Source organism: Exophiala aquamarina (genome assembly GCF_000709125.1).
Source record: "Exophiala aquamarina CBS 119918 chromosome Unknown aczIA-supercont1.2, whole genome shotgun sequence".
Lineage (NCBI taxonomy): Eukaryota > Fungi > Ascomycota > Eurotiomycetes > Chaetothyriales > Herpotrichiellaceae > Exophiala > Exophiala aquamarina.
The window spans coordinates 2084575-2097076 of NW_013550586.1; the positions used below are offsets into that span (position 1 = coordinate 2084575).

General features: G+C 50.8%; 4 protein-coding genes across 4 annotated transcripts; 3 read left to right on the forward strand and 1 right to left on the reverse strand.

The window, feature by feature from the left end:
* Window positions 1-314: 314 nt before the first annotated feature.
* A1O9_02572 (pentafunctional AROM polypeptide) lies at window positions 315-5114 on the forward strand (the record flags this gene model as incomplete). The annotated part of the gene is made up of 1 exon (XM_013408144.1): window positions 315-5114. The coding sequence occupies one exon, from the start codon at window positions 315-317 to the stop codon at window positions 5112-5114; it is 4800 nt and encodes a 1599-aa protein (XP_013263598.1).
* Window positions 5115-5958: 844 nt separating this feature from the next.
* Window positions 5959-8124, reverse strand: A1O9_02573 (uncharacterized protein; the record flags this gene model as incomplete). Its single annotated transcript, XM_013408145.1, has 1 exon — window positions 5959-8124. The coding sequence occupies one exon, from the start codon at window positions 8122-8124 to the stop codon at window positions 5959-5961; it is 2166 nt and encodes a 721-aa protein (XP_013263599.1).
* Window positions 8125-8564: 440 nt separating this feature from the next.
* On the forward strand, window positions 8565-9469 carry A1O9_02574 (uncharacterized protein; the record flags this gene model as incomplete). Its single annotated transcript, XM_013408146.1, has 2 exons — window positions 8565-8894; window positions 9005-9469. 2 exons carry the CDS (start codon window positions 8565-8567, stop codon window positions 9467-9469), a joined length of 795 nt encoding a protein of 264 aa, XP_013263600.1.
* Window positions 9470-10129: 660 nt separating this feature from the next.
* On the forward strand, window positions 10130-11867 carry A1O9_02575 (uncharacterized protein; the record flags this gene model as incomplete). Its single annotated transcript, XM_013408147.1, has 7 exons — window positions 10130-10347; window positions 10434-10583; window positions 10650-10918; window positions 11038-11227; window positions 11288-11408; window positions 11499-11654; window positions 11781-11867. 7 exons carry the CDS (start codon window positions 10130-10132, stop codon window positions 11865-11867), a joined length of 1191 nt encoding a protein of 396 aa, XP_013263601.1.
* Between the last annotated feature and the right edge of the window lie 635 nt (window positions 11868-12502).

Sequence of the window (12502 nt, forward strand, 5' to 3'; positions counted from 1 at the left end):
TTTTAACGGTCGGGTACCACATTAGCCCTTCTCGCTTGCATCCGATGAACCAGAGGCAGGCTCATAACGGACATGGATAGCGAAGAGAAGATGAACGAGGTGGAACCCACGCAGCCTTGCTGGCTGGGGTAGCGTCGTTAGGGAAGAACAGATATCCAATAATGAAGCCCTGCTTCTTGCAAGGCTGAGTTAAAGCGAAGATTAGCGTCGCCAAGACCGACTCACGCTAGGAAATAAAAATATCTCTTTCAAGCTCCATCAAGTGTATCCCTGAGTGCTGTATCGCACACCCCACAACAGATACACGATCAATCATGCCGTTGCCCAATGGAACGGCCAAAGAGGTTCGAGTGAGCCTACTCGGTAAAGAAAGTATCATCATCAATTTCGGACTATGGCGCAACTATGTGGCTTCTGACCTCCTGGACACCCTTGAGTCATCCACCTACGTTTTAATCACGGACACAAACATCGGCGGCCTTTACACAGAATCCTTCCGCAAAGCTTTCGAGGCTGCAAAGTCAAAGGAATCAAGCCCATCACGTTTACTTGTCCATGAAATTCCTCCCGGAGAGAGCTCAAAATCGAGACAAACCAAGGATGATATCGAGGACTGGCTTCTGAGTCAGAGCCCGCCATGTGGCCGGGACACGGTGATCATTGCGCTAGGAGGCGGTGTCGTTGGTGATCTAACCGGCTTTGTTGCTGCAACTTATATGCGCGGTGTACGATTTGTTCAGGTGCCGACTACACTACTTGCTATGGTTGACTCCGCCATTGGTGGAAAGACAGCGATTGACACTCCTCTTGGCAAAAACCTTGTCGGGGCCATATGGCAACCGCAGAGAATCTATATCGATCTTGACTTTCTTGGTACTCTTCCCCGCAGAGAGCTCATCAATGGCATGGCAGAAGTAATCAAGACCGCCGCAATTTCTGACGAGAACGAGTTCATCGCGTTGGAGTCAAATTCCGACAAAATCATGGCTGCAGTCAACAGTGACATCAAGCAAGGTGCAGCAAGGTTCAAAGATATTGAACCTATCCTCATCAGAGTCATCTCCGCTTCTGCAAAGTTCAAGGCACATGTCGTTACAATTGATGAGCGTGAGACAGGGTTGAGGAATTTGCTGAATTTCGGGCACTCGATAGGCCATGCGATGGAGGCTTTTCTGACTCCTCAGGTGCTCCATGGCGAATGTGTCGCCATTGGCATGATCAAAGAAGCTGAGCTTGCTCGCTACCTTGGTGTGCTTAGTGGAGTTGCAGTTGGAAGATTGCAGAAGTGCTTGACAGCTTATGGTTTACCCACGCGCCTCGATGATGAAAAAATTCGTAAGCTATCGGGCGGAAAGGTATGCACTGTAGATGGCATGTTGAAAAAGATGGGCGTCGACAAGAAGAATGATGGCGCCAAAAAGAAGGTGGTTCTGCTTTCTGCCATTGGTAGAACCTATGAGCAGAAGGCAAGCGTGGTTTCCGACTCTGACCTCCGAGTGGTCCTATCGCCCAGTGTTGACGTGCTCCCTGGAGTTCCTCAAGATCTGAATGTTGTTTGTGCTCCACCAGGGTCCAAAAGTATCTCAAACAGAGCTTTAGTACTAGCCGCACTCGGAAAGGGAACTTGTCGAGTAAAGAATTTGCTAACATCTGCCGACACCGAAGTCATGCTTGAAGCGTTAAGTAAGCTAGGAGCGACAACATTCTCTTGGGAAGAAGATGGAGAAGTTCTGGTTGTTGATGGTAAGGGTGGTCAACTCTACGCAAGTCAGTCGGAGCTTTATCTTGGTAATGCTGGCACGGCCGCGAGATTCCTGACTACTGTTGTCACCCTTACTCATCTGAGCCATGTGAGCTCAACAGTGCTGACTGGAAATGCCCGGATGAAGCAACGTCCCATTGGAGATCTGGTTGACGCTCTGAAGACGAATGGTGCTGGAATAGAGTACCTTGAGACTGTCGGCTGTCTGCCACTAAATATTACCGCATCTGGCGGCTTCAATGGTGGCGTGATCGAACTCGCAGCCAAAGTCTCGTCACAGTATGTGTCATCCCTTTTGATGTGTGCTCCATACGCAAAGCAGCCGGTGACCCTGAAGCTCATTGGTGGAAAACCTGTATCTCAACCATATATCGACATGACTATCGCCATGATGGCTGCCTTTGGAATTGAGGTGCGGAAATCCCAGGCAGAAGAACATACTTATCACATTCCTCAAGGCGGCTACGTCAACCCGGAGGAATATGTGGTCGAAAGTGATGCAAGTTCTGCAACATATCCATTGGCCATTGCTGCTATCACTGGAACAACTTGTACAATTCCGAACATTGGCTCTACATCTCTACAAGGAGACTCGCGCTTCGCAATAGACGTGCTGAGACCCATGGGATGTGAAGTCAAACAGACCCGAACTTCAACAACCGTGACGGGGCCATCAAGTGGCGTTTTACAACCGCTCCCAAACATTGACATGGAGCCCATGACAGATGCTTTCCTCACGGCATCAGTCTTGGCCGCAGTTGCCCAAGGGGGCAAATCCAATACTACACGAATCTATGGCATCGCGAATCAACGTGTAAAAGAGTGCAATCGAATACAAGCAATGCAAGACGAACTAGCCAAATTCGGTGTGAAGTGTAGGCAATTCGATGACGGCATTGAGATAGATGGCATTGATCGAAGACAATTGCAGCAGCCCAAAGCAGGTGTTCATTGCTACGACGACCACCGCGTCGCAATGAGCTTCAGCGTTCTTGCTCTAGCAGCACCTCAGCCCAGCCTTATCCTTGAAAAAGAGTGCACGGGAAAGACATGGCCAGGCTGGTGGGATACGCTCACGCAGCAGTTCCTTGTTAAGTTGGAAGGCAAAGAATTAGAGGCTACTACAGTTCACACGAAGAAGAAGCTTGATAGAGCTTCAGCGTCCGTCTTCATAATCGGCATGAGAGGAGCCGGAAAGACAACCTCCGGCAGATGGGCCTCCCGATCTTTGGGCAAGAAGCTAATAGACCTTGACACTGAACTTGAGAAGCGCGAGAAAGCCACAATCCCTGACATCGTCCGACAGCACGGCTGGGATTATTTCCGAGCTCGCGAGTTGGCGCTTTTGAAAGCTGTGGTGAAGGAGCTGCCTACAGGTCATATATTTGCATGTGGCGGTGGAGTAGTTGAGACTGCTGAAGCTCGGAAGCTTTTCATCGACTGGCACCAGAAGACAGGACACGTGTTACTGGTAGAACGTAACATCAACGAGGTTATGGACTTCTTACAGATCGATAAAACACGACCAGCTTACGTTGAAGACATGATGGGTGTCTGGCTGAGGAGAAAGCCATGGTTCGAGCAGTGCAGCAACATTCTCTATTACAGCCAGAGCATCCCCAACGAACAGATGTCCGAAGCTGCCGAGGACTTTGATCGTTTCTTAAAGATGGTTAGCGGTAAGATCGACGCCCTTGGAAAGCTCAAACGCAAGCCTGAGTCTTTCTTCGTATCGTTGACTTTCCCTGATCTTCGACCACATCTAAGCATCCTTCCAGAAGTTTGCTTGGGATCTGATGCAGTCGAGCTCCGTGTTGACCTGCTCAAAGATCCCCAATCAGCCAGTGATATCCCTTCACAGGAGTACGTCACATCCCAACTCTCCCTCCTCCGTGCAACCGTGCCCCTCCCTGTCGTTTTCACGATCCGAACAACATCGCAAGGCGGCAAGTTTCCAGACGCAGCTTACGATGAATACCTCGGACTAAATACCCTGGCCATCCGCATGGGCAGCGAATTCGTGGATCTAGAGGTTGGGACCTTCCCGGACGATATGCTCAAAAAAATCCATGATCTCAAGAACGATAGCCACAGCAAGATCATTGCTTCCCACCACGACCCGCAGGGCCGCCTTTCCTGGTCCAAGCCTGGCTCCTGGATCCCTATTTACAACAAATGCCTGCAGTTCGGTGACGTGGTGAAACTAATCGGCATCGCCTCCTCCCTGGACGACAACTTTTCGCTTCGACGCTTCAAGCAATGGTCGGCATCGCAGCACCCTGATCTCCCACTGATCGCCATCAACATGGGACGAGCCGGGCAGGTGTCACGCATCCTAAACCGTTTCATGACACCCGTCTCACACCCAGCGTTGCCATTCAAAGCGGCACCAGGACAATTGTCCGCAACCGAGATCCGCCAGGGGCTCTCGCTGATGGGTGAAATCGTGCCGAAGCAGTACTACCTCTTCGGCTCGCCCATTTCTGCGAGCAAGTCACCTGCCCTTCACAATACCTTCTTCCAGAAGACAGGTCTCCCCCATAGCTACTCACTATGCGAGACAACATCGGTCGAAGTGATGAGGGAGAAGATCCGAGCGGAAGACTTCGGGGGCGCCAGCATCACGATTCCCTTGAAGCTGGACGTAATGGGCCTGCTGGACGTGATCGATGCATCGGCACGACTGATCGGCGCGGTCAACACGATCGTGCCTGTCATCGACCCGAAGACGGGCAAAAAACTCCTCGAGGGCCGCAACACCGACTTCTTGGGCATGGGTGACTGTCTGAGAGCGGCAGGCGCGAGCGCCGCTCTGGGTGAAGGCCCACAGTCTGGCCTGGTCATTGGGGGCGGTGGCACCGCGCGCGCAGCGATTCAGACCCTGTACAGCATGGGCTATGGGCCCGTCTACCTGATTGCGCGGAACAAGGGCAAGCTGGCGGAGCTCAAGGCCACGTTCCCGCCATTCTATGATCTCCATGTCCTCGATGCAGGAGACAAATCCTCTCTGCAGGCCATCACGCGCGAACCACCTAGCGTCGCCATCGCCACAATTCCGGCGAATGAGCCGATTGACCCTGCACTGGGAGCGGCTCTGCACGCCATGTTCGCGGCATCAACGCAGAACAAGAAACCCGGCGGAGGTGTGCCCACGCTCCTCGAGCTGGCGTACAAACCTGTTCATACCGCCGTGATGGCTATGGCCGAAGAGGTTGGTGGCTGGAGCACCGTCCAGGGCCTCGAGACCCTCGTCACTCAGGGGCTCTGGCAGTTCGAGTACTGGACGGATATCAGAGTGAGAGGCGTTGGCCAGCGGATTGCGAGGGTAAGTTCGTTCTTTTCCCCCCTCTAAGCATTTCATGTTTTTTTTTAAGTTACCTCTCTTCCTCTGTCGTTTCCCTCAGGAGTTTGATGATGAGGAATCCTTACTCATTGTTCCTTGTAGGAAGTCGTTATCGGGCCTGGCGCATAGGAACGGATCATCCATCATCAAAAGTTGGGCCTTTCGCAGAAAGACATTCAAGGTTATTAAAGAGGTAGAAATAAAAATCGATTTGGCTCGATAGCCCTTCCCCAAGGTCTTGAAGAGCGAGTGCTTTGGGAGGGTTAACAGTTTCCCTTTGGTTCGACTCGGCATTCATCTGCGTGAATGTTTCTTTTGTTTTCCTGCTGGTTGTCGCTTTCCAGACACCAACAAGCGATACAGTCTTTGTTAAATCATACGTACTACTAAAGGGAAATTGAGAAAACCAACCCGCAATCCATCACATCAAAAGTCACTGGCTCAACGGGGGGGTGATATAAAAATTGCCCTAGGATCCTACCAGACTTAAGTGGCAAGAAATTCCACCCGGAGAATGATTTGATAATAGAACTACTAGCACTGACTAGCACTATTGTCGCTGTCGCTTCGTTACATTATACAGACTCCTCAATCGTCCTTCCAAGTGCACACAGCAAGCTTTCTTTCCGACCCCGAACTATTGAACAGTTTCTCATGACCTCGTTAAGTAGACAGCTCCATATCACCAAACGGTACGGCGCCGACCAATGTTCGAAACTCCTACCGTGTGTCTCCGCATAACATCCCGAAATCTAACGGATAAGTCACCGAGTATTGGTAGAAAAGTGGTCCCCTGTTTGTACAACGCAGTTGGTTGGTTATGTAGGGTTCCAACAGATTACCTCTGGTACCGTTATTGGCCTTGTCCCTGATTCCTTCTTTGCTCCTGTACTTGTCTATGGAATTCGGCCACGAAGGCTGGGTTGTTAGCCCACGGACCGGACTGAAGACCAGGTTGCCCTGGTGCAGCAGTGGCGGGGTTTGGACTCTGAAAATGCGCTTGATGATTGTGTTGCTGAGTATTGTATTGATGGTGGAGGTTTTGCAAAGGTGGCGCACCTAATCCGGGAATGGAGGGATTTGAGAGCGGAAAGTTCTGAGATGATTGTGAGAAGCCAAAATTTGCAGCAGGCTGATAAGCGTTGAAGTTGAAAGATGAGTGTGGTAATGGCGTGATGGGAGAAGGTGACATTGGAGGGTAAGTAACATTGTGTGGTGATATGGAGGGAGTGTTGGGGAGGTTGAGCTGGGGCATCTGTGTCATTGTCCCGTTTTGTTGTGGGTAGTTGCCGTTGGCGTTGCTTTGGTAGGACATATTGTTAGGGCGGTTCCAGGTAGAGGAGTTGCCTTGATTGAAACCGCCACGGCCGCGGGGTGGCCGCTGCCCTCCTCTACCTCCTCTGCCTCCTCTGCCATAGCCCCTTCCGCGATCGTTAAAGTCACTTCTATTCGTTGGTAGGGAAGGCGGAGGGGGTAAGGGATGTGTCAAAGGTGGAGGTCCATTTGCGAGCAATTCGGATAGATTATCTGGCCGTTGGAGGGGTGTATAGCCGTCTTCTGCACCATCTGCAACATCATCGTAATTCATCTGGGGTGTTTCGAGATCTCGAGGTCCAGAATTTGTGGGCGGTCCATGTTGTCCACCACGACCGCCACGATGACCGCCCCTCGAGAATTTTGAACCACCGCGGCCTCGGCCATTTTCTGCAGTTCGACCTTGTCTACGGAGCTTTATCTGGCGCTTGTGTTCGGCTTCTGCTTCGTCATCTGAAAACTCCATCTCATCGTCACCGACTTCCTCGTCGTGGAAATTGGAAGCATCACTGCCTTTGACACTCTTCAATGGTTGTGTGAAGACAAAGGTCGAGTGCTGTGGAACGTAGTGTACTGTAGTGCCGATGTTAGAGACTCCTGCTTCCTCTATGTCCCTCTCGTTGGTGAAGCGGATGGTGTACCTGGGCTCTTCGACCCTTCCAATCAAATCAGCCACCACTCCCACAACACTTCTGTCATTCAAGCATATTAGGGATCCTGTCTCCAGGACTTGGTACTCTCCGGACGTCTTCGCTTTGATGACAATTGTATTCTCCACGACGAACTCGACATTCCCAAGTTCTTCGATTTTCATGTCTTCAGTAATAGTGATATCAGGTTTGGGGATCACTTCCTCGAACTTTTCATTTGCGGTTCGTAGACCAGAGCCTTCGGGCTTGTCTTTTGATCTGCCACCTTCATCGTCTGAACCTCCGTCTCCCTGCATCAGTATGCGCGCGGCCTCCTCAGGGTCCAGCATAGCATAGTCACCATCGGCATCGTCGTCACTATCGTCGTCTGATGAAGTGGTGTCGGAGGAAGAATCGGAATCTGAGGATTCGTACGGCGAAGAATCAATCTCCCACTCCGGGGCATCGCCACCCGTCTCAGGAATGCCGGCGTTGTCTGACGGAATAGCATCCACCCTCAGAGCCGCGGAATTTGTCTCAGCGTGATTTATTACATCCTGTTGCGCTGTACTGTCTGCTGTGGATAACGGGTCCACAGCCGCTGGAAAGAATACCGGAGCACCCATATTCCCTTCTGCTCCACGATGCCCAGTCGCCGGCTCTGTTTCCATTTCGACTACTGGCTCCATAGGGGTAGTGTCCTGGGGAGTTTCTCCATTAGCGACTCGATCAGGGTTGTCTGTGTCTGGCAGGCTTGCACTTGTTATTGATTGAGATGCATCGTGTGAGACTCCATTAGCCTGCGCCACAGCCTGCATTTGAATTTTGTTTAGATCCTGCGCGGGATCGACAGAATGTTCAAGATCCATACTGCCATCATCGGCGATGTGTGTAAGCCCATGGCTCGTGGCAGTGTCGTCAGCTTGGGTGGCTTCAGGGCTTTCTTTCGACAGCTGATGGCTCGGAGTCTCAAGGAGGGTTGGTTTTGATGCCGACGGTGGAGGCTGGGATGAAGCACCGGATTCCACTTCAACCTGAAGCATCAAGGCATCTAGGATAGAGTTGGAAGCGTCCATGCTGGCACACTAGGTCATACTGTCCATCTCTTAAGATTGAACGACATGGGCAGGCACTTCAAGCGCAGCGGTCGGACGCCGCCTCCAAATTCATCAAAAAAAGTCTCAATGCGGAGAAAAGATAGTCTAACCGCTTAAGGTAATGATTGAGATGATAATAACACTAGCGTCATTATAGGCGCCCGATCAGGATTAGGCTCTCACTACGGACGGAAATATCAAATGGGCTTGTCAAGGACTAATTATCTGAGGCAGCATCTCGCTCCCCTTGGAGTCTTAGGCCACCAGTGGCCACCTGGGGCCGTACCTTGTCATGCTGTCACCTGTCGGACGTGAACAGCCAGTTTGGCGGTCATCGAATGCATCCACTTACTTAGAATCAAGGCTCAAAGGTCAGATCGATGCCCGTCGTATACTAGCATGAGGCCACCCATGTACGCATGTCGAGGAATGCTCAATTTATGCAGGCAGAGCATCCACAAGAAGTACATCAAAAGGCCAAACTCGCTGAAAATGAGAGCTCAATTAAATACTACGCTGTTTCCGGTCAGTTTACCAATGCCATGGCAATCACTACTATTCCAGCTCCTTTGAAAGGGAAGGTCGCAATCATTACAGGAGGAAGCAAAGGAATCGGTCGAGAGACTGCCCTCAACTTCGCCCGGAAAGGTTGCAGCCACATCGCAATCACCTACGTCCAAGATAACGCTGCAGCACGGGAGGTTCTCGAGGCGATTACAGACATCAGTCCGGATTGCCGTGCTGTTGCCGTAAAGGCAGATGTCAAGAACCGCGAATTCGGCAAGAAGTCATCCAGATATGTCTCTCCAAATTGAGCATCGATCATATCGATATACTTGTCTCCAACGCCGGTGTACAGGACATTGATGACCATGTACCGGCATCACAGATGAGCTACGAACATTTTGAAAAAATCATGATCGGTCAAGCTTGGGCATCATTGCAGCTTTTAGTTGAAGCCATCAAACACATGTCTGCTGGTGGGCGAATCATCATGAATTCCTCTGGTTCCAGTAAGATGGCCAATGGTGATCCATTTATAATGCATTGCTGCAGCAAAGCCGCGATGGACTCCATTGCTCGCAACCTGGCTGTCATCTACGGACCTAGCATGGGCATTACCGTCAACTCCATCGGTTGTGGATGCACCGATACGGAGTCCTTGAGAAAGTCAATCCAAGTCAATGGGCCCGAATTCGGAAAGCTTACGGAGAACCTCAGCCCGTTGAAGAGACTTGGGAGGCCAGAGGAGGTCGCCAGTATCATATCTTTCGTGGCAAGTCCAGAGGCGAGCTGGATCAATTGTGAGACTCCCTATTCTTGACATGGTGCACCTTGGCTCATCGTAATTTCTTAGGCAACCAAGTGCCTGCGAATGGCGGCATGATGCTAGAATTACAAGGCTGATACAAAAAGAGGACTTGTTGCACTTTCCAAAGAGTGGGAATGTCAGAAGGTTGAAATCCCACATCCGAGATAATCACAAACACAGAGGCGATTCATTGGTTGGTGTTTTCGTCCGCAGGCTCAAGTAGCAAGCAGTTGAGGGCCGATAGATCGCACTGCTTTGCTTTGATGCGTTTCCTCAAAGTCGTGTACACCATTCAAAGCTCTACGCTTAGTTCCTGGTTGCAGGCAGCTACATATGTTGCTGGTCGGCTCTCGCACTGGACGGGGCCGAGGTTATTGAACTGCCGCAATTACTGACCTCCGGCGGCTGTAAGCCTTGGTCCTCACATCCACCCACATCTCTCCACCTCCCACTTAGGTGGAGGAGAAGTCAGTTGTGCTTAAAATCAAGCTCTACATATGGTTAGTAATGCATCGTATGCGTACTCGGTGTATGAGATCATTAAAAGGTAGATTTCTTCAGGACACCCCATAATGTGCAAAGTGGCCCACCTCTCTTGTACAATCATTCCCACAGTCCACAACGTCCACGCCACATTTCTCAATCCTTAATTGACAAGGTAGTATCAAAGAAATGGCAAACTACGGCACCGTCCCCGAGGCTGCCCAACTACGGCCCCTGAGATATCATCTGGAAGTACCAGACCGAGACATCTCAGATTTCAAAGATCTACTGCGCATATCTAGACTTGCCCCGAAGACTTACGAAAACCTGCAAAGTGAGAACAACTACGGAGTGACCCATGAATGGATGTCAAAGGCAAAGGAGTACTGGCTCACGAAATACGACTGGTATGTTTCACTACTGCAGCGAGTCGCCTAGGCAGTGCCTTCAACTCAACGGCGTAAATGCGACATGCTCACCCTCGTGACATTAGGCGACAGCGGGAGACATATATCAATTCATTTCCCAACTTCAAAGTTGATATCGAAGACGACGGAGAGACGTTCCAAATCCATTTCGCAGCGTTATTCTCGAAGAAACAAGATGCAATTCCCCTACTGTTCATGCATGGCTGGCCAGGTCGGTTTGGGCCCATAGCCTAGGAAGAAGGCTTTCTAGACAGCGTCCACTGACTCAACAATGCAGGCAGCTTTCTCGAATTCCTCAGCCTGATGGACATAATTCGCAAACGGTATTCGCCAGAGGAGCTACCGTATCATATAATCGTCCCTTCTCTGCCAGGCTACACCCTCTCGTCCGGTCCCCCGCTAACAAAGTCCTTCAACCAAGAGGATGTCGCACGCATCATGAATAAACTTATGGTGGGTCTTGGATTTGGCGCTGGGTATGTCGCGCAGGGAGGCGATGTTGGGTCGTTCGAATGCAGGATCCTGAATAAGTTCTATGATGAATGTAAAGGTATACCAACACCCCCCTCTCCCCGGGTCATATATGGGAATCCGCTAACAAGCGCAGCAATACACCGCAAGTACTCTCCTGCATCCATGAAGATACCATATCTTAACACTCCAAGACAGTCAATTTCTCCATGATGTGGACCGAACCAGCAGGAGTTGATCCGAAGGAGGTCAACGACGAAGAGCGGGCGGGTGTGGAACGCATGCAGCGTTGGATGGTCGACGGTTCAGCTTATTCCGTGGAGCATCGCACCAGACCTGCAACAATCGGGTTTGCCCTGGCCGCGAGCCCACTCTCCTTACTCGCGTGGTGAGGACGCATGCATCCTACCGCTTCGTTTCGTAAGCTGACTCTCCTCCTTGCCCACAGGGTCGGCGAAAAGTTCATCGAATGGTCCGACGAAACGCCACCCTTGGACGAGATCCTCGACGACGTCACCTTGTACTGGTTCACCGAGACATTCCCTCGCTGTATATACCCGTACAGACCGGTAAGGAAACCTACGTTCCCCCCAGTATAACCAGTAGGGTTCAAAAGACTCCACCAACCAGGACTAACAATTCATCTCCGCGGTGTCCAGGTCGACCCAGGCGTCAAGGAACTAGCACACAGCAATCCGAAATACCGTTGCAGCAAACCAGTGGGCTACTCTTGGTTTCCACGAGAACTAGGACCGATGCCCAGGGCGTGGGTGGAGAAGCAGGGCAATCTGGTTTGGTATCGGCAGCACAATGCGGTAGGTTGCACGATATCTCCTTGTCCCCCTTCCCCCATTTCAGCGGCCAACCTCGTCCTCGTCCTCGACCTTGGTATTTTGTGTTTAGGGTTGTTGTTGCTAACACAGCTCTTGAATTGTGCTTAGGGCGGTCACTTTGCTGCGTTGGAGAGGCCGAAAGTGCTGGTTCAGGACGTGGAGGATTTTGTGAAGCAGGTTTGGCCGGTCATTTGAGAGACTGATGGTGGGTGATGTGATCCATGTAGATCTTAGTGGATTTTCACGTGCAATATTGAATGCATTTCTTCCATATATGCTTCGACTACCTCGTCATTGAGGAAACCTGCAGCCTAGAGATAGAATGCTCTGCCATGTCTACGTTACTACAGGTTTCCTGATTTCCTGACCTTCTGGAGGAGTCTGAAGCCCGAGAATTGCAGGCGCTGCCATGAAATTTAAAGGTCTCTACGGATAACGAACGATTTGCGGGTCCTCTTCCGGTGAGCTATGCAACTGTGGATATGCTGATGTTCAATTATGGGCTAAGACTTGGAATTTTTCATAGTCCTCTCTTCATTGTGATTTTAGGTATAATGCTTAAGCAGCAGCTCTCGTGTTCTCCTCGTCTGAATGATTCGCTTCACCATCCAACTGCTTCCTGATGTCCTGTGGGTGCTCTGGCACTTGCCACGTCAAATAGAAGGTTGGCGGTATGCAGATGGCGAACATTACGAAAGCAATAATCAAATTCACCATTGGAGAAACCTTTGCCGCACCAATTCCGAATGTCAGACAGCTACTAACGGACTCAAATGATCGAATGATGCCCACGGAGAGAGTGAGCGTCTCCACCTCTTCGAAAAAGGTTC